Genomic DNA, 22,596 nt, shown 5'->3' with positions numbered 1-22,596 from the left:
ATAATTATATTATTAAAATATAAATCAGGCTATATAATTTAATTTAATAATTGTAGGGTCCTTACCAGCTACTGGTAGGGGTTTTTTCTTATATATCAAACTATATACATGATAATATGAAATGCATATTTCATATGCATTTAAAAACAGGACTAGACCTATGTATAATAAAAAGAATGCAGAAACAATAAAATGGTCATATTCCAGTGCTGGAACAATAAATGGTTTGTTACTTGTTTATACTTTCCAGTACATTTTTTAAAAAATAGTAAGCATTTTTTTAATGGTTCTGAAGAACCTAGGGACAGGACAGGAATAAAGACACAGATGTAGAGAATGGACTTGAGGACACGGGGAGGAGGAAGGGTAAGCTGAGACAAAGTGAGAGAGTGGCATGGACATATAGACACTACCAAACGTAAAATAGATAGCTAGTGGGAAGCAGCCCCATAGCACAGGGAGATCAGCTCGGTGGTTTGTGACCACCTAGAGGGGTGGGATAGGGAGGGTCGGAGGGAGATACAAGAGGGAGGGAATATGAGGATATATGTCTATGTATAGCTGATTCCCTTTTATGCAGCAGAAACTAACACACCATTGTAAAGCAATTATACTTTAATAAAGATGTTAAAAAAATAAATAAATCTTAAATCATGGTTAAAAATAATAAAAATAGTAAGCATTTTTTACTCATAGAATGAAAAAGACTCTTGACTCTTCTTACATTAATCTTTAACTCCAACTTTGGAATTATTATTCTATTTTTGAGTGAGTGCTTAAGACAGTTTGTATTTTAATAGCTTCAGATTCTTTCACAATATTAAGAAGCTCTATATATATATACACACACACACATACACATATACATACACACATACCCATACTTCTCTCCAAATGCTCCACCCAGTATGCAAGTTTGCCGACTTCAGAGACTTGCCTGGTTACAGGTTCTCTAGGACATATTCATTTTAGCATAATTGTAAGGTCCTTACCAGCTACTGGTCGAGGTTTTTTACTAAGACATCTGGGGCTGTCATCAGGATTCCCATCATCCCCTTGGAAAACCCATGCTGCTGAGTGGAAATTCTCTGTGTAGAATCCTTTTGCTTCAATACCAACTCGAAAGCCAAAATCCACAGAACAGCCATCTTCTGAGGTGACTGAGGAGCAGAAAAGGTGATAACATGAATTATGGTCTGGGAAGAAAGGTGTGCACATGCTGATGGCCAAGGTAAGAAAGCTCCCAAATGTGTGCAGGGGTGAAGTCTGTACTAAAGGCAGTGCCATCCTGGAAAACAAGTAGCTCAGGGTTTTAGACAATTCCTTGGGAAGAACTTGTATAGTCCTAAAATATCATAAATAAAGTAGGCATTGCTTGAGGGCCTATTCTTTGGGAGTCAGTGTACTAAAGACAGCACTACAAATCCTTTTGCTGAGAAGTATGTTTTTGAGACTTATGTTAATACTTAGATACTAATACTTAGATACTTAATACTAAGTATCTAGGGGTCAAGAGGAAGCCACATAAGACTGAGAATTAGCTTTAGAATCCTTTTCAAAATTCCAGGCACAGGGGAAAAAAAAATCACTATTGCTTCTCTGTGCTTCAAAGAAGGTGCTGCAAAAACATACATTCCTAGAAAACTCTTTGTGCTCCTACATGTAGAATGAAGCATATACGGAGGCAAGTAAAGTTTCATCTGACAGTTTCAGTCATAGCAGTTTACAGTTTTCTGTGTATTTGGGAGTTTCTTGGATTGTATAGAAGGCTATGCCAGTTAAGGAAATGAGAGTGCATTTCTATTTTATCTTCCAAGTATTTCTTTGTGGTCCTGTTTGAAACCTGAATAAAGTCATGCCCCAAGCCTTTCAGTCTTTCAAGGATACAAAATTGAGAAGCACTATTTTATAACCAAAACATACTTTCAAGAAAAACACAGGTCCTTTACTTACATTTCTTAATGATCATGAAGGGAGTAGGGTTTGAAGATCACAGAATGATTCAGCAACAACAAAACACTTCTCTTGTAATGTCTTCTCACATACTATAGTTGCTCCCATGTGTTTATCTTAAAAATTATAGGTAAAACCTTTTACTTACTCCCCTCACCATGTCCAGCAGTAGTCAGCTGGACTTTTGCTGAAGGTCAGTTATATAAACCCCAGAAAGAAAGGTTCTTTTGCTGTCACTGATTTTCTCTGGAGACTCATTCCTAATGGTTCTTGCCCTTGGCCCTACATTTCCACCTCTGCTCTCCTAGTACTGGACTGAAGGGTGTAAATGTTAGTTGTCCTGATACATAGATAAATGCAACAGTAAGTTTCTAGCTCAAATATTTGTTTAACTTGTGTGGAAATGGTCAGGGGTGGCATACTGACAAAGCATGCTACAGCATGGTCTCTTGCAGACAGTCAAGAGCAAACCCCAGGACTTCCCTGGTAGCGCAGTGGTTAAGGATCCACCTGCCAATGCAGGGGACATGAGTTCGATCCCTGGCCTGGGAAGATCCCACATGCCGCGGAGCAGCTAAGCCTGTGAGCCACAACTACTGAGCCTGCGCTCTAGAGACCACGAGCCACAACTACTAAGCCCACGAGCCACAACTACTGAAGCCTGTGCTCCTAGAGCCTGTGCTCCTCAACAAGAGAAGCCACCGTAATGAGAAGCCTGCGCACCGCAATGAAGAGTAGCCCCACTCGCCGCAACTAGAGAAAACCCGCGTGCAGCAACAAAGACCCAACACAGCCAAAAATAAATAAATAAAATAAAAAAAAAAACAAATGTTTTTAATGCTTGTTCTTTTTTTTTTTTGCGGTACGCGGGCCTCTCACCGTTGTGGCCCCTCCCGTTGCGAACGGAGCACAGGCTCCAGACACGCAGGCTCAGCGGCCATGGCTCACAAGCCCAGCCGCTCCGCGGCACGTGGGATCCTCGCGGACCGGGGCACGAACCCGCGTCTCCTGCATTGGCAGGCGGACTCTCAACCACTGCGCCACCAGGGAAGCCCAATGCTTTTTCTTATAGTTTTTATTTTATATACCAAATACAAGTTCATTAATCACTTAAATAGTTTTAGATATATTTATTCATTTATTACTCACGTATTGAGTTGAGTTAATTTAAAATAATTGTTCCTCTGTCATGAGCAAGGTACAATTTTAGGCATAATGGGGATAGAAAGATGAGTAAGATATAGGACTCAGGAATTCAGAGTAAGGAGAGTAATTGTGGCTGTAGGGAAGGGAAGGATTAAAGGAAGGAGGAGTGGGCAAAATTTCTACAGGATGATGGGGTTATGGATTGGTAGATAAACAGGATATGGACAGGTGACCCACAGTAGGGAAGTAGGTAGTGGAAAGATAGACCATGTTGATTGAATAAATATAATTTTGGTGTGTGAAAATAAAGGGGATGTTATATAGTAATATTATGTAATGATGAAGTTGAAATGTAAATGATATGAGAATGTTATGGGACATCTTGTTTATTGAAATAAAAGTGATAACTTTCTAATAGAATACTTTAACTCAGGATATAGAACACCTTCCTCATATCATATTTCAAAATTCCTTAAGTATGTTTGCACTCATTTATTGAATAAATCTGAGTGTGACATTTGACTTTAAATGGTAGGAAGAGTAAACCAAAAAATTATAATAATTCGATGACCTATCTTTCTGAGCTTTAAGCCTAAATCAAAGCTGCTTCCTACATACTTGCTACAGTTACAGAAGCCCTAAAGGCTTTTAAAGTGTCATCCATTATTTGATTTATTTCCTGTATCCTTGGCCTTAAATATTCAGTTATATTTTAATATTTATGAATATAACATATGTAGTTTCCTGGGCAAGGATTTATCTTTTTTTTTTTTTTCTGAGCAGGAGCTGTCCATGTTGGACAGGTAATCATCCCCCTATCATGTAAAGTTCTGAGGTGGGCCTTTAAATTATAATCATCTTTGTTTTTGTCAGCCTGCGTGAGACTGTTAAAACATCTCACTTACTTACAAACAGATTTGATTATATGGATGAGCAGTTCTCTGTTCATTCAGTTACCAGGACAGAGCTAATCAACATATTCTTACATAAACTGAAACATAAAATTTGTGTTAAAATCCAGTGAAGCAGCACACCACACACCTGCTGCAGCTTTGAGCTGCTAGATTTCTCAACTGCCCTTTTGGAACTTGGAGCCAAAGAGAAAACAAGCCCAAATGTTTCTGTCACCGAAATTTGGTCATCTAAATTTGGCTTGCTAGATGAACCTTTTAATAAATGAAACTTTAAAACAGAATGAGCTCTTTTTTAAAATTAAAAAAAAATTTTTACAGTAGGTCCTTGTTGGTTATTTCTTTTAAATATAGCAGTGTGTTCATGACATGTACAGAATGAGCTCTTAAACAGGCTCAGTATGACAGAAATTGCATGTGCACTTCTTTGCTCTTGAAAACTTTAAATACTTCCTTTTGGGGACTTGAGAATCAAAAAGATAAAATACTCATCTCCCTTTCAGGTGTCTTTAGACGTTCTCATATCTCTTTCATTCTACTGTATTACTTGACGGTAAGAAAAAAGTGGTATCTAATGAAGTGAGACCCTGTTTGGACATTTCCAGAGAGAGACCAGGTCAGATATGAATGATCCAACCAGAGGCAGTGAGTTGTATTGTTCAAGAGGGTGGATTCCTGGTCAGAAGGTCTGGTTTGAAACCCAGCTCCACCACTATTTATAGCAAAGTGACATTGGGCAAGTCACTTATTCTCTCCATGATGCAGATTCCCCACTTGGTAAAGTCAGGATGAAAGTACAGCACTTAACTAATTTATATTGTAAAGACTGACATAGCAAGCACAATGTAATTGTTAGCTCTTATTATTAGAAATGGATGTTCTTTTATTGTGTAAATACAGTTCCATAAAAATTCTTATTGCTGAATGAAATAAGGGAAATGCTATCAAGTATCCTCACACAATTAGACCCAAATTCTTGCCACATCTGTTTGTAATACAGGAACCATTCAAGATTATAAATATCAGAGCTCCATTTTGCGGACCCTTCTGACTTCCGTTTACAGCCTTCAAGTTATTTACCTGGTGTGCCTTAGTCAGCATTCCCCACAGCCTAGATGGATTGATCAACTGTGTCCACAGACATAAATATGTCATTCCTAATGTCTTTTCCAGTTATTATGGAGGAAGTCAGAGTTGAGTGAGATTAACAGACTGAGAAACACCAGCTGTAATGATGCTCGATAAAGCTGTCAGATTTGAATTCATGGATTAGTAGCATATCCTGACTCTATAAATGAGATAAAATTTAAACCATACATTAAACAATACTAGTTCCAGCAGCTCTTAGTGAATTGCAGTCTCTACTGAAAAGTTTCTGAGGAAATACAATACGCCTTCTGAGTGTCTTTGCCTTGGATAAACTGAAAAATAAAATGGCAGTTCAATTCCCTCATGTCTATATCTGAAACAAATTGTTAGTATAAGTTTTCATTCAAAACAGAATTCACCCCAAAGGAAACAATCATTGTTTTAATTAAAATGACTATGTTATTTTGGCTTGAATTTGAATTTGTATAAGTTATACAGCTGATTCCTATGTTGTTTCAAGTGGGTACTGGTAAATGTTTAACAAGTGACTCTCCAAAAGAGATAAAAAACAAGCCCTGATTTGTAGTGTTTGCCAGTTTCCATTGAACAGATACTCCCATCATGGCCAATTTCAAGCTACCAAACTGATGTTACTGAATTGCAGTGTTAAGGGAAAAAAAAGTGCACAGTTGGCTATCGTGAACCACTGTGAGTTGATTCCAACACACCTGTAGTTGTTCCTTTTTCTGCAGAGCAGACATGAACATGAAAGAGCATTTGTAGTAGAGAATTTGTCCATAAAACAAAGGATTTCAAGTTGTTTGCTGTGGAGTATGAAATAGAAGCCCTTTTATGTAAGGGACTTGAGCATCCAGGGCTTTGTTATCCACAGGGGTGGGGTCCTGGAAACAATCCCTTGTGGATTCAAAGGGCCAATTATACTGCTTTTGTGTGGGTATATTCTTTGGGGGACCTGGAAGAGTAGGGCCAATGGCAATTGTATCTGATTTACATGCATAACACAAGATTTATATTCTTAGGTGAAAAGGAAGAAAATTTTCAAAGACTGCAAGTTAATCAAACAAAAGACCAAGGAAAACATGAATGACAGTTCAAGAATATTGCTGTCTAGGAAATCCAGTTTGGGGGAATCCACCTTAGTGAAATTTTGTCTGTGTATTTACCTTAAGACTAGGGGAGATTCGAGTACACTGAGAACCAAACCTCTTTTTTTTTTTTTTTTTTGCGTTACGTGGGCCTCTCACTGTTGTGGCCTCTCCCATTGCGGAGCACAGGCTCCGGACACGCAGGCTCAGCGGCCATGGCTCACGGGCCCAGCCGCTCCGCGGCATGTGGGATCTTCCCGGACCGGGGCACTAACCCGTGTCCCCTGAATCGGCAGGCGGACTCTCAACCACTGCGCCACCAGGGAAGCCCTAAAACCTCTATTCTTTATTACAGCTTAGACACTGAGGACCAAAACCACCTACTCCCACACATCTTACTGTCTAAATTACATGACCTTATTTCACATTATCAACACATTTTACACTCCAGAAGACTCTTGACCAGGCAAATACCTTTATCGTTCATTACAGGAACTTCTGTCCGCACCATCCAGTCTTCAACAGAATGCACCAATAGATAGTTTATTTCCTTAGTCTCTTTGAAACACTCAAAATCCTCACCTTGCCATTTCCCTAAGTCCTAATCTTTTAAATCACGATCCTTACCCGTTTCCAATCAAGCTCTCACATTGAAAGACCTGCCTTAAATCAAACTTCTAATTCTCTGTAAAATCGGACTTTGCCTTTCCCCCTCTGAGGCACTACCAAACCTCCTCCCTTATCTCTGTAAGCAATGGACAGCTCTCTCTTATCAATATGTAATGTAGGTGATATTTGATCATTGCTATAATGTGAGAACAGAGCACTGGTATGTCATAAGGTTGTGGCATGAAATAGGTGACACACTCAAATGAGTAATTTGAGGAAAGTTTAATAAAAACACTATCTACAAACTGTGGACAGAACTTAAGGAAATCAGGTGTGATAGACCAGTCCATCTAAGACTAAAACAGTAAGGGGGGAAGCAGGTACCAGTTACCAGACCCCAGAGCCATAGGAGGCAGTGTGGAGAGGACTGCTTTATAGGAGTGTGACTTTAAGGACACAAGCAGCGTTTGGTACACCACAGGGAGAGATCTGGGGCAATAATACCAGAATCTCACTCTCCCTCCAGGCTTCTTCTGATCTTCCCTATTGGCCAAACCCATAGGAAGCCAGGGGGCAAATACACTCCTTGATATAGTCCATAGTGGTGAGACTCCTGGGGCCGACAGTAAGGTGGAGAAGGGTGCCAAAGGAAGCTAGAGGGGCAAATGGAAGCTATTCGCAGACATGGATTCAAGATAGTGGAGTAAGCACAGACCCTGTATGTATCCCATTTTGATAGGAATGCTAGAAAACATGTTTTTGGATAGGTCCTAATTCCCACAAGGTCTTTTATTTTATGAACAGTATGATAAATTCAATTGCACTTATGTAGAAACAGGGGTTGCAGCTGAAGTTTTCTGCATAATGGAGAGAGGTATTTCAAAGTCCACAGGAAGATTAGGAAGGAAATAGAGAATGTGTGTGTGCCTATAGTATAGTAACTGTTTTAAGATCTATAGATATGTTTGGAAGAAAGAAGGGAATTCTCAGTACTAGCTAATAACTGGGAAAAAACTGAAATCCAGAATCAAACTATAAGCCATGGAATGAAATCACAGCAGAGGATATATGTGAGAGGTGTTGTTTTTGTGGGTTTTTTTGTTTTCCTGTTGAAATATATTTGACATATAACACTGTGTAAATTTCAGGTGTACACATATTAATTTGATACATTTATACATTATGATTGCCATTGTAGTGACAGCACCTCTAGCACATTAACATAATGATCCTTTCTTTTTAGTGGTTGGAATAATTAAGTTCTAGTCTCCGAGCAAATTTGATGATTATAATGCAATATTATTATCTATATTCACTATACTGTGCATTTTACCTCTAAGATTTATTTACTACTCTTTGCAAGTTTGTACACTTAAACAACATCTATCCTACCAACTAGAGGGATTAGACACTGATCAAGAGACAAGAACAAAACTCTCAGGACAAAATGGAACATTTACATTGTATTCTTCACTGTTCACATGAATGTAAGAACACCGTGGTGGGATGATACAGTAGTGTTTAATTATTTAAATTACTTATAATCTTGCCACACATTTATAGCTACATTCAATCTCTAAGCTGTGCCAGCTGTCTAACTCACTCTGGGTAAGTTATACCACTGTCTTCCTGAACTGTACTTGGGTCATTCCGGGAGCTTGTCCATAGGACATAACCTAGGACACTCACACGCTCACTATTGTCTCTATCATGGAGACACCGTTCTCTGCGTCACAACTCTTTTGGGTTCCTGGACCTAATTCCAACATATGTGTGTGCGTGGGGGGGGTGGTGGTTTCCCCACATCAGCAAGAAGCAATTCTTAGAAACCGCATGGGTGTACTACAGTTCAACTCAATTCTGACACTACCTACCAAATACAAAGGTTAAGCGTTCAGTCTTAAAAGACTACCGCCCCCACCCCTCCACCCCCCACTTTAGCTGCCAGTCTCAAATCCAGCTTGTTACCTGTACTTCTGACCCACCAGCTGGGTTCCAACGACCTCCATGTTAATTAATATTTTAGAGCAGCTCACATAACTCCGAGAAGCATTTTACTTACTAGATCACCAGTTTATTATTAAAGGATACTCAACTCAGGAAGAGCCAGATGGATGACATGCATAGGGCAAAGTATGGTATGGAAAGGAAATGGTATGGAGTTCCATGCCCTCTCCGGTTGTGCCACTCCCCCAAATCTCCACAAGTTTACCAACCCAGGAGCTCTCTGAAACCCATCCTTTCAAGATTTTTGCAGAGGCTTCATTACATAGGCATGATTGATTAAATCTTTAGCCGTTGGCAATTGTTTCAACATCCAGGCCCTCTCCCTCTCCAGATTGGGGCTGGGAAGATGGGGGTGAGGCTAAAAATTCCAACCCTCTAATCATGTGGTTGGTTCCCTTGGCAACCAGCCCCACCCTGGGTTACCTAGAGGCTGGATCCCTGGTTGGGGAACTAAGATCCCACATGCCATGCAGTGTGGCCAAAATAAATTAAAAAGAAAATTTTTTTAATGTGGTATTCATTAGTGGCCCCCCTCCAATTTTTAAACCCATATTTCCTTCAGTTAAATTTCCTCATTGATGACTTATTTACTTTCCTTTCTTAGTTTGCCATTGATTGTGGGACTGAGATGTAGGGATTCAGAAGAGGCCTCCCCAAGATGCGCCAGTTCGGCATGTGGATTTCTTTCAGCTAAAGGCAGTGGAACCCTCTGAGCTCAAGAGAATACTGCCCCTCCCTTAACTACCTAGAAGAAATTAAACTGGGGATTTTTCCCAGAGAAAAAGCTATTGCCAGAGATAAGTTTTATCTAAGTGGCCCCCTCTTTATGGCAGGGCAAACATCTAATTACCAAACCTCTGCTCTTCTTATCGTCCCATGAATGACCCTCCTGTCCTTGAGAGCCCCAGGCACCTATCCCATTTCTTAGCTCAGGATGACATATATACCTCATTTTATATTTCCACCTTTTTTTTTAAAGTTTTTTGGCCGCACTGAGAGGCATGCGGTTCTTAGTTCCCTGACCAGGGATCAAACCCACACCCCCTACATTGGAAGGGTGGAGTCTTAACCACTGGACCACCAGGGAAGTCCCTTACATTTCTGTCTTTGAATCTCTCAAAGAGATTCAAAGACATCTCTGACCCCCAAGTATGTGTGGTCTCTGACCCTCTCATGTACGTGGGGTTCCCACACCTATGAAATTAAGTTTGATTTTCTCCTGTTAATTTGTCTCATGTCAATTTAATTCTTACGCCAGCCAAAAGAACATAGAAGGGTTGAGGAAGGTCTTTTTCCTCCTTGACAGAAGTATGATGCTGATTTAATAACATCTTTTCAATAGCAAGAGAAAAAGCGCTATCTCACTAAAGTACACATCTACTTAAAGCCACTTTCTCATTTCAGAAATGTTAAAACAAGAAAAAAAATTGTTTCTTATCAAACATATTAATCTTTTTGCACTACAGGTATTTTTGTAAGCCAACTCAAATTCTTTGAAATAGGACACACATTTCATTCAGTAAAGAAACCTATATTTAGTTATTTCAGTTTCTGAAGAGAACAGTAGTCTTAGTAGGCAGTTGTGTGTTTTGAAGGAGGTAATTTACCAAGTTTGGATTCCTTAGTGTGTAATGAAGAGTTGATTATTCTAAAAATATCTTTCATATGAAAGCACATAATTACCACATTGCCATGGTCAAGCAACAGGGTTTATATTCTGAAGATAAGAGGGAGGGGATCTGGTTAAGCTTCAGTAGGTTGTTGCCTTTGCTCTAGTTTTGGAAAAGAAGGCATTCGTCTACTCACTGGATCCTTCAGTGATGTTGCTGGCAAACGAACTTCTTCCAGCTGAGCTGCATCTTTTACCATCTCTGAATTGCTCCCTCCTCCTGGCCCACTGGTCTACTGCTTCTTCCTGTGAACCATCACTGGCCCTTGTACCTTTTGGTGCCATTTCCTGGGATAACTTTTGGTGGCTGTTTATTTCCAAATTCCAATCTAGATTAAACCACATTAAGTATGAAAGTGAGACAGCATTTCAAGATAGAACTTCAAATATTCCAGTCTTTGAAACAGAATCACAGAACACTAGAACTAGAATGATTTCATTCAACTCCTTCATGATTCACTTTCTAAATTTGTATTACTCAAAAAGAAGAAGAAAAAGAAGAAGGAGAAGAAGAGGAAGAAGGAGAAGGAGGAGGAGGAGGGGGAGAGGGAGGGGGAGGGGGAGAAGAAGAAGAAAGAGCTGTATAGATTGAAAATAGACATATAGGAAAGGGGGGGAATCACCATGCATTTCCTCAGTTGGATTCAATTCAGTAGATATTCCTTGGGCACCAGAAGTATGCCTGATACATTGTATTAGTCTATTAGTTGTTCTGGAGGATCACAGTGCAGATAAATTGTTAGTTATGTCCACTGAAAGTTCAATAAGACAAGATACGATTACCTGAATTAGTTAAATTACAGTCTTTGAGAACAAGTTTACTATTGAACTCAAGTCCTTTATGGTTTGACCTCTAATCATCACAAGACTACAAATTTCATGATACTTTTCTTGCTGCATGTGTTGGCTCAAAATGAAGAAAAGGAAAAAAAGAAAGCCAAATTACATGAAGGCTTTGATAATTTTATATTTGAATAAATAACAACTTGAAATACTTTATATACTTCCAAACTGCTGGTTTCTGTCATCACAAGCTATGAGGCTGTATATTAGAAGTAAGAAAATTTCAGATAAACTAATTGCAATACAAGCGAACTTTAAGAAAATAATTGTCAAAGTGAAAAAAATAAAACCTCAAATAGCAGAGTACGTAATACCTAGAAAATAATTTAATAGGCTAGAATTGGTTAGGAGTTTTCTTGCTTTCACTTTTTGATACTATACAAAAGGGAAGCAACATCAATTAAAAAGAAACCAGATTTTAACCTTTATTTTTATTCTATTCCCAAGAGCAAATGAATTTTTAAAATTTGGTCTTTGTAAATTAAAAACGAATTTATCAGTGTCAAAATTTGTTCTCAGAACTATTTAAATAATAAATGGGATATATCCATGAATCAATTATCTTCTTTATTTTTATAGATAGTTATTACTAATCCATTTACCTAACAATTTAAACTTCACTTGGCAGGGCCAAAGACATGGGAAGGGAGGAATCATTATTCAATTCCTCTTATTTTCCATAATTTTGATGTTGACTCCTACCTCCTCTCTAGGGCTTAAGAGGTGACAGAAAAATGACATTCATTCTATAATATTTACTGTTCCTTTCTATACTAATATGTAGGTAGGTATGTGTGTGTGTGTGTGTGTGTGTGTGTGTGTGTGTGTGTGTATATATATATATATATATATGTATATGTATATATAAACTAATTTCTACTGTGCTGGTTACTAGGACTACAGCTATGAACAAGATCACTTTTTTGCCCTCTGGAATTTTACAGAGTGGTGAAACTTTTAAAAATGCTACAGAGCTGGCCTCTAACCATTTTCTTCAATACTCACTCTAGTTACACTATTTGTTGAGATTGGGAGTCCAGGCTGACTCTGAAGGCACCCATGAGAAGGAGAATTTTCTAATGTCAAATTTTTACATTTAAAGCAATTCTTTTCTGAAATTGCTGGGGAAAAAAAGAAGTCTTATGAATCTAGGAAAGTGTGTGTAATGGAAATATGATTCTGTGACATTGTGAGAAAAGTTTTCCTTTAGAATATTAAATACTGAAATGAGGAGAATATGTGCCCTACAGTATGTTTTAAAGTGTGATTTGAGAACCACTGTAATGTGCACTGAGAGCAAAGCATCACTCCCATTGTCCTGCTTGGTATTTGTAGAATCTCAGGTTTGCAAAAATATACAAGGTAATTTTGTCCAACCACCCTCTATATGCTTAAAACAGTTCTACAGGATTTCTACCAAGGAGTCATTCAATCTAAGCTCGAACACTTCCCAGACTCAAATTTACTACCTGAATCAGCATAATCCTTGAATACTTCAAGCTGATAGAGAGTTTTTACATGGTGAATTTAACCTATGTCTCGGTAACCTTTGTTCACATGTAAGCCTCTCCCTCATTCCATGACGACCCAATAGAGGTTTATTGAGCCTTTCTAGGAATGTGACAATTTGCTTGGTGCTGAAATGAAGACACTCAAGGATCTTGAAGGACTCTGTTAAAATACATCAAACATAGATGTATGTTTGTATATACATACATATATATATATAGATGTATATATAGATGTATATAGGGTTCTTTAACATACTCTGTTAATACATCAAAAAACACACTAACGTTTTATCAAACGTGAGTATGAAAGTAGAAAGCTACCACCATGAAAGCCAGAAGGAGGCCTGGGAAATGAGTTATAGACCAAGGAGAGGAAGATGCAGATCTGGGTGGAGCCCTGCTGGAAGAAAGCTGGGGCATTGCAGCTGGACCCTGGACCCTGGACTTGCTCATCTACTGAGAAACACTGAAATGGCTGTAAGTGTGGAAAGTTTCCAATTTCGTAAGAAGTCAGCTTGTTGGAAATTATCCCAAGAGTTGTATTCTTCTATAAGAGAAAGAATAACTGTTTTATGTATCTTTTTATCCCTAGTGTTTGGTGTAGATCTTAGGACTACGAACTTTGTCAGAGCTACAATCCTGTACACCTTTTGCCTTGGTGTAGGTTTTCAGAATCACTCCTTCCTTAGGGGCACAGGGAAATAAAATATCTCACACATTACATGTAAGTTTTGCATCATGTTACATATACAGGGCTGTTTAATTATAAATATTTCTCTGCCATGTAAAGTATCATTTAATCCTTCTCATTATCTGTCATTCTCTCAGAGTAGCCTAGGTTTGATTTCCTCATTAAAATGCTTTACCACAGAGAATTTCTGGTCCTTTGGCAGAGATCTTAAAGATACATTTCAGGCAATTTACAGCGGAAGAACTGAGGCCCTGATAAACCTCTTTACCTAAGAATGTGCAGACCAGAACCCAGAATTTAGTCTTAAGAGGTTCAGACTGGTATGCTTTCCTTTATACCACTGGCTCTTTGACTCTTGTCACATGCCAATCCCTACCACCTCTGGTTTATCTAGTTCAGAGGTGGTAGATTGTTTAGCCTGTACTGTGTCTTAAATGTCATATAATCTAGACATTCATACAGATAAAACTGCCACATCTCCAGCACGCTTGAAAAACTAGAAGGCCTGTCTATACAGGCAGGGCCTGAATTCTCATTCCCTCAGGACAGCGTTCCCTCTAGTCCACCAACACTCCATTATTTCTCACATGCAGCCTGCTTTACTCATTTATATTACCTGCCTGGCCCCTCTAGACTGTGACCTCTAATCTAGTTAATTCCTAAAAGGAAGGAACTACATAAGTACAGCACTCATGTCATGGATTCTTAATCTGAGGTACGTGGAGAGACTTTGAGAACTTGGAGGATCCCTCTGCAAATAGAGGCATACTTTTGTGCCTATATTCAATATAAAATTTCTGGAGAAACAGTACAAAGATGCCCAAGCTCTTCAAAGCAATCTGTACCCTGAAAAATGACAAAATCCTAGCCTCAGGTATCAATAGTATAATAACAATGGTATTGAATAAAGTATAAAAAAACTCATAGCTCTAGGAGAGTAAAATCCATGCAAATATTTATAGATTCAAATATCTTCTAATATAAACATTTTGATTTCTGAACTGTTTTCCTGTTCTTTTGTTTTTGTTTGTGAACATAGAGTTTTCCACAAAGAAACCTGATATAACTTCCCTGAACTCATTCTTTCATTCAACAAATATTCATGGAGTGCCTACTCTACAGGCAGGCACTGTTCAGGTGCTCTGAATACAGCAGTGATTAAAACAGAAAAAATACATGCCCTGACGACTACATTCTAGTGGGAGAAGACAGAATAAATAAACTAGTAAAATATACAGCACATTAGCAGGTGAAGACGTTATGTGTAAAAGTAATTCATGGAAAAGGAACATAGTATGCCTAGGCTGGAATGGACAGAGCTCAGTTTGCAATTTTAAATTGAGTGGCCTGAGAAGGCCTCACTGAAATGGTACCACGTGAGCAAAAATCTGAAGGCGGAGTGTGAACCATGTGGACATTTGTGGGAAGAGCAGTCCAGGTAGTGGAAGTAGCCCAAGCAAAGGACTGATGTGGGCTCTTGCTTGGCAGGTTCCAGCAACTCAAGGAAGTCAATGTGGTAGGAACAGAGTGATCTGGGGGAAGAGAACTAAAGGGGCAAGGGAGAGAGTTGTAGGAAGAGCCATTTGATGAAACACAGTAACAGGGAATCGGTCACTGGAATTGTTCACCAAATGGGACAGTTTCAGAGTCTAATGAAGTATAATATGAGCTTTGGGAAGATTCTGACTTGAATTATTGATTTTCTTAAGGAACTATGCCTTGCTGGGAGAGGCAGTCCGGCGGGGAGCATGTCCACGGGGGAAGAGTCAGCCTGGGAGGGATATTCATCCAGGTGAGCACACACCTGCTCTGGAAGACACAGTGCTCTTATTGCAGGTCTGCCTCTTGCAGACTGAAATAATTATGGACTGAAGCAAATGTAAGGATTCCTGCCATTGATCGTGGTATCTAGGGGTGTGTTGGAGCTGGGAAGAAGTCACTGTGACTGATGGATCTTTGCCTTAGGGTGTTCATATTAAGCAGGTGACTGCATAGGTTTTGTGTTGTTTTAGGGCATTTAATTCTCTACAAAGTAAATTTCATATTTCATGCCAATACTTCTGTGCTTCTGTGTTTTATTTCTACTTCTAAATTTTATTCTATTAAAAAATTAGGGATAGAATAACAACAAAGAAAAGGTAGCTTCTTGACTAAATTTCATCATTCCAGATATCATCTGTGCACCCATTAGGAATGTTACTGGCAGTTTGGAAGGAAGTTTTTACTTGTTCAAGGTGTATTTTAATATACAATGTAGAATAATGCTAACCTTAAATATAAAATATTTGGGGCTTATTGAAGAAAAACAAGAAGGGCCTTCTACGAAATGCCCCAAATGATATAATGTGGATTCTAGATTGAAAGCAGACAGGCAGTATTATGTACTTAGGAAGGAGCTTCTATCCTAGCCCTCTCCAGGTCTGGAGAGCTTCTGGGTTCTATCAATGGTTTGAGAAGGGCCAACAAATCCACAAGGGAGGTCAGAGTTCTGCTTGAGGTCAGAGTCCCCATGGACGGATCAATCAGGATTAGCCATGGCTGTTTCTGTTTTTTGTCCTTTGCTTTAATTACTATTCCACATGGCCTCCTGAAACGTGTATGCCATGCTTCTGCAACAACACAGCAAGGTTTAAAAACACACTTTTTCACAGACATACTCTTCCTATTCTTCTGAACATGCTTAGTTTGCAAGAAGGAAAGAAATGGCAGATTATTTAAGAGTGGCAAAAGGCTAACGTTTCCTACAAAATTGATTTGGCAATACATCAACCTTTTAAAGAGAAATTGATTTTTTTTTTTTTTTTACTTTACATTACACTGTAGCCTTGGTGATTTTGTTATGCACTATTTATGGGTGGGGTAGGTGATAATGGAAAGAAGCAGGCTGATATATGCTTGCCCGTATTCATCTAACTCTAAAATACTCAATATATCTTCAGCAATAAGGAAAAAACCCCAAGCAATAAAAAAGACTTCCCAAAGCTCAAACATGTAAAAATAATGAAAGTTAAAGATTCTGTATAGTCCATTGTACCTTTCAAAGCTTTCTGCTTCTGAGGGGAGAACAACATGTCTACTTGGTGATAGTAAGTTTCCTTTGGGTCATTTTTATTTTCTTCAGAATTTGGCTTTGTCGATGCAATCCTTTGGCACTCTGCTGGCTCCTGTTTAAAACTGGTTAGTCCAAGGCTTTTTTCATCTTGATTACCATATTGGTCTGCATCACTGGTCAGTTTTTTCTCAGTAAGAAACAGATTATCTGTAGCACACACTGCACAGTTGAACTCAGCACTGTCTGGAAAATTCTTTTGCAAACAAACTTCATCACGAGTCTTGTTTGATAGGTCTTCAACATCTCTGTAGCATGCATTCTTTACCACAGGCATAATTATCTGGAATTTGTCTTTTTCAACGTTTTCCGGAGAGCTGGGTGACTCTTTAGGCTTTTTCATTCCCATGGGATAATTAGAATAAACCACGCCTTCTTTATCACTTTGAATAATTAATCTCTGGTCTAACTCATCAGTTATTAAGGTCATAACTGGTGCTTTTGTTTTGCTGAGGACTTCTGTGTCTGGATGACTTGCCTGGGACTCCGTCTGACCCCATTCTGCGGTGCTGTGGCTACTACTGTTGAGTGGGCTGCCCGCAGAGAGGCTGCCAGAGAATGCAGGGCTGAGAGTTGCACACTGTGTACTCTTCATTTCCAGTAGTTGCTGTACTTTTGTATGAGAGTCACTATGTAAAGTGGTTTTGTTAAAGTCTCTGTCAGTTATATCAGTAAGCCCTTCCTCATAGTCTTTCAAAAATTCAGCACAGTGATTAAAGGAAAATGTATCCCCAGGGGTTTCTTTAGGTTCTGAGTATCCGGTGGCCCAGTGTGATGGCCTGAAAGAAGTGGAAGACTTCAGAGCATTTTGAATAGAAGGGAAAGATAAAGAATTTGGGTTCTCATAGCAATCTGCAGGTGGAATTTTGCTGCGTTTGCAATAAATGTTGGATGCCTTTTCTCCTACAAGCTGCACACTCAGAGAAGATGAAGAACAAAATTCAGAGTCTTTGCCATCTTGAACTGGAAAGATGTCAGTAATGGTACCTGGCAAATAATTTATTCCTTCTGTACTGCGCTGTATATATGAGTCTGATGTGATATTTTCTGGTTTATCAAAGATGATTTTTCTCTCTCTATTCACGTCTTTGGGGTCCTCAAAAGGCATTTTACTTAAACCTGTATTACTTAAACTTGTGGTCTTTAGGGTATCACGTGAAGTAGGAAGACAGTTTTTGAGAAGCGTCTCAGCCTCGGAAAAATGTTTCTTTTTGGGGGTATTCTTACTAATTATAAAGTTCTTCTGCTGAAAGATGGCAGATTCTACCTCACAGTCATCTAAGACTGAAGGTGGTGTGTCAGGCTTATTCTTCTTCTTCTCAGGGCTTGAGCACAGAGAAACCACAATTGTACCAAAATTCTCCTCTTTCTGGACAGCAAACACAACAGGAGGAGAGACATGAAAACAGTCTGAAATCTGATGCTTGTTTTCAAGCTGCCACTTTTCAGGGTGCCTAATATTGGACTGTGCAGGAGACTTGGAACATTCTTTAGTTTTGTGATTGGAGGAAATGTTTCTGTATTTAGCTGTTTTTCTACTTCTTTTAGGATGAGTTATATTTATTAATATATTCTGTTTCTTACTCATGTATTTAACTTTAATTCCTTTTCCTACAATGCTTACTTTCAGTGAGGGGCTCTCAGTTCTGGCAATTTTTCCTTCAGATTTAGATGGTGCCTCAGGTTTCAGTTCTATTGATGTATTCTTGAATTTAGAATGGCAGCTTCTAGAAGTATAGCATCTCTGAAAGTATCTGACAGAATAATGCTGGTGACATTTCGAACATCTCTTTTTTGTTGGAAACCGTATTCCTGTTTTACAGAAAAATCTATTCTTGATTTCTACTTGTACGTTGATAGCCCCACATTTCACTTCTGTAATAATTTTGCCTTTTGCTGGTTTAAAGGCTACTAATGTGTTTGGGAAATTCTGCAGTGTAATTTTTCCTGATAATGATTCTTCACAGTCATTAAACATGACCACTGGTAAGACTTTCTCTAGTTGATAAGAAATGGATGAAGGAGGATCATCATTTTCCTTCTCTCTAATTATTCTGCTGTCAGATGGAGGTTGTTTCTTATCTTTAGGGAGAAAAGGGGACTTCTGCTTTCTATTCATAGAAACGGATATATGCACATCTTCATTTTCCTTAGATTTCCCTAATGTCCCAGTCTGATGAAGCAAAGCTTCCGAGGTGTCTCCTTTGACTTCCTTTTCAAGACCTTTTATATTTTTTTGGCATGCTTGATTAGCAGGCTGAGGTTCACCTAAAGAAGAAGCAAAAAAAAAAGTTTTCTGTGTCCATTTAGAAAGCAGATGTTCCAAATTCTAGGATGAAATTCAATGCATATCCTTTGTACTTTTTTTTGAGTAACATTTTTCATTTATTTCTAGTATGTCAAGGTATTTTCTACAAAAATTCATTTCTAATATCTCATTTTAAATCAATAATCTTAGAATGCAGAATATCACCTAATTGTTTTAGGAAGTAAGAATCTAATTAAGTTTTACTCTAAAACAGAGACTTCTAAGACAGGTGAAATAAAAATTTCAGAGCAAATTTATGCAAATAAATTTTAAGAGACTTCTTCGTAAAGAGGAAGTTGCCATGGTCAGGTATTTGGCCCAAGAACTGCCACCTTGTGACTCTTACTCCTCGGCTTTATAATGTGAGAATATTTTGCTTGAGAAATTTGTGAACCTGAGCATGAGGTACTAGATCTTGTGTAAAAAACAGTAGACAAAATACGAAGATCTCAAATTATGTTTTAAACAACATCTGAAAGAGAGAATTTCAAAAGGAAAAGAAAGAAGAATGAGCCACAAATAAATAATGATGTCATGGAAATCTACCAACCAAGGGTCCACAAGGATACTTTTAATAACTTGATTAAGCTAAAAATTGGAAAAGTATTACTTACAATTATTTTAAATATCCTTAACTTAAATATGATTTTTATATAGCATATTTTTAATAAAAATACTTATATAAAGAGTAAATAAATAAATTCTCTTCAATCAGAAAATGGAAAACATCCTATCAAAATTTAGCTAGAGGTGGCATGGAAGTGAGGGGTGCAGAAAAGTAACTGCTGTTTCAGAACCAAATAAAGATTCATACGTTTAGGAATTATTACTTTCCAACTTGAGAGATATACAGACCTCTGGTTTGACCTATAGGCTCTCAAGCATACTGAAGTGCCTTGGAGAGTCTAACCATTCCCATTTGTCTCTCTTCTAGTCTGAGGAAATGGCTTTTCTTACAACAAGTCCTGAAACGGTTTCCAGTGGGCCTGGTTACAGTCTGAGAACTGTCATGTGGAAGTTGTGGGAGAAGAGATGTGGAGACATGGCTCTCTAAAGCCCATTTACAGTGGTTGATAGACTGACAGCCTGCCTTCCAGAATTGTAGATTACAATTTATTCTTAAGATAACACCTTTCTGCCAAGAACAGTTCAGTTTACAGCCACTTTCAATTTTATAATTTTACAGCTTATAACCTCCTTCAATGGACTATACTACAATGTCTACAAGTAGGAAGATAGATTTGAGACAGTTACATAATACACTGATAACAGATTCTAAGAATAGGGGTTTTAATAGCCTTTGTTTGAATATGTAAATATTTATATTTAAGTTTTTATCACTCGTAATTCATGTAACTATTAATGCAGAAGTATATACATAATGACAATTGACCAGATTTCTAAATCATTTTATAATATCTATATGCATTTATCTTCCTACTTTTATAGATATTCCTGTGACAAAGAACAAAATACATAAGCTAGGTAGTTCATTTTATATGTACTTATAAAACCAATGAATTGGACTTACATACTGTGGGATTCAAGATTTTCCATTTTTTATAGGCTTTTCTTCTTTTCTTCCTCATGTTGGGGAGCTGGGGGTCTTCAGCTTTCACTGTCCTTTGAAAGCATCAGATTTGAAATTATTTTCCACTCAGAATATAGGTTTAGTAAAATTACTAACAACTCATTTGCCAACTTGATAGCATAATATCATTCTTTGAATCATTTTATTATCATAATTATATTCTCCTTTCCTGTTTAATTCCACCCCAACTATTTAGTGCATTATTAATATACTATGTGAACACTCTAACATATATTCTTTTCATATGTGTAGACATTTAGGATGCAAGTTATAAAGTCATATTCTGTTTAATTGATCATTTTTATATTCCAATTTTCTTAGCCTAATAGAAATATCTAATTTTTTTTTGTGAAGTTGGCCTTAATTCAGTATCATCAAATTTCTAGCCCTAAATTAAGTGGGGTAGAGAGGTGGTTTGCCTTCATTACATGATCATCATATACACTGTATGTAAATATTATAAGGTTTAGTATGTACTATATATTCTTTGTAGAAAGATCAACTGTTTGTAGAAGATCAAATTAATTCTTTATCTTTATTGTGAAATAAAGGATTATTTTCCCTGCTGATGTCTTAAATAATAGAAAGCATTGGGGAGATATCTAGGGGAAGGCAGCCTGCTAACTAACCAGGTGAGTACCTGCCTGTGCTTAGAGCTAAACCCATTTCAATTGCTTTACTTTTAGAGGATTAAATTGTCTGCAAAGATGCAAACAGAAATAGCTATTTCTCACTGAAGCAGTTTGTTATGAATGTTTCTGGGCGGGCTGTGCCTTTGGACATCTCAGCTGAGAAGCTTATCTTTTATTTGTTTTACCTGTAACTCAAATTAAATGGGGCTGTTTTGTGGCCAGTTTTGGCAAAAATTTATTTAAATTCTTCTTAACGAATTTCTCTCCTCAAAATCCCTTACATCATAGTATGTGTTGATTTCAAATCCTTTTTCTTCCATAAAATCTCAAAGTTTCATAACTTTATGAAAATTCTTTTTCCTTAGGCTGCCTTTCTTATATAGAGCAATGAACACTCATTTGGTGTCTTCCAATTATCCTTTCTATTCTCTCCCCAATAGACACAATTAAGTTCCTATTGCTGACTAAGCAAGCAATAATCCTTTCTTCTTAGAAGGCCAATATGGGGTGGGGTTGGGGAGAGGATTACAAACACATAATTAAAATCTTTTTTTAACCCCTGTCTTACACATATTGGATTTTCTAATTTAAAAAAAAGCTTCAAAAGCATTGACTAGGTTATTGATTATTTCTCTAGGACCCCATTAGTTTGAACAGCAAAATGTAGTCTGCTGCATTTTGTTTAGTGGAAGATCTGGGCTGTGGTCTGACTCTGCTCCTTACTCAGCAGGTCATATAATCTCTGTGAGGCCAAGTTTCCTTCACCCCTAAATTGAAAATGATAACAAATTTCACCTTGCAGAGTTGTTTTGAAGAAACACAACTGAAAATATGTTATAAATGTTTCCAGTAAATGGCATCTATTATTAGAATATAAATACACGACTATTAGAATACACACATAATTAGAGTTGAACAGTGCCTGACATTGGGAGAAGATCCATCACACCAGAGCTGTAAATGAGTGCTTAGACAAAGCTGACCAAACCATAAACTCTTTTAGAACTGGAAGATCTAGAAGTTTTCAAGATTATCTTACTAAGTTCTACTTTTATAGGAGAAAACATACCCAGAGAGTCCTTGCTTCCTGCATTGCAATAATAGTGGCAAATTCAGGACTAGAACCCAGGCTGTTAGGAATTTGGCAACTCTTTGAGCAACACACAGTATAGATGCCCTGAAATTATTTCTGGTCTATAGAGCATATTTTATTTATTTTTTAAAAACATATTTATTGGAGTATAATTGCTTTACAATGGTATGTTAGTTTCTGCTTTGTAACAAACTGAATCAGCTATACATATACATATGTTCCCATATCTCCTCCCTCTTGCATCTCCCTCCCACCCTCCCTATCCCACCCCTCTAGGTGGTCACACAGCACCGAGCTGATCTCCCTGTGCTATGCGGCTGCTTACCAC

At 37.9% G+C, this 22,596-nt stretch overlaps 1 protein-coding gene across 1 annotated transcript in view; it reads right to left on the bottom strand.

Moving 5' to 3' along the window:
• Nucleotides 1-20,541, bottom strand: part of LOC309958931 (uncharacterized protein) — a gene marked incomplete at both ends in the record, with an annotated part of 102,075 nt that extends 81,534 nt beyond the window's left edge. Inside the window, 5 exons of the mRNA XM_082835052.1 lie at nt 993-1,160; nt 10,628-10,819; nt 16,570-18,109; nt 18,197-18,912; nt 20,484-20,541. Of these exons, the coding sequence (XP_082691178.1) occupies nt 993-1,160; nt 10,628-10,819; nt 16,570-18,109; nt 18,197-18,912; nt 20,484-20,541 (2,674 nt within the window). The remainder of the gene's footprint in view (nt 1-992; nt 1,161-10,627; nt 10,820-16,569; nt 18,110-18,196; nt 18,913-20,483) is intronic.
• Between the last annotated feature and the right edge of the window lie 2,055 nt (nt 20,542-22,596).

This window comes from Leucopleurus acutus (genome assembly GCF_964270905.1).
Source record: "Leucopleurus acutus genome assembly, chromosome: 3".
In the NCBI taxonomy this organism is placed as follows: Eukaryota; Metazoa; Chordata; class Mammalia; order Artiodactyla; family Delphinidae; genus Leucopleurus; species Leucopleurus acutus.
This window is presented reverse-complemented; position numbering and strand designations above follow the sequence as displayed.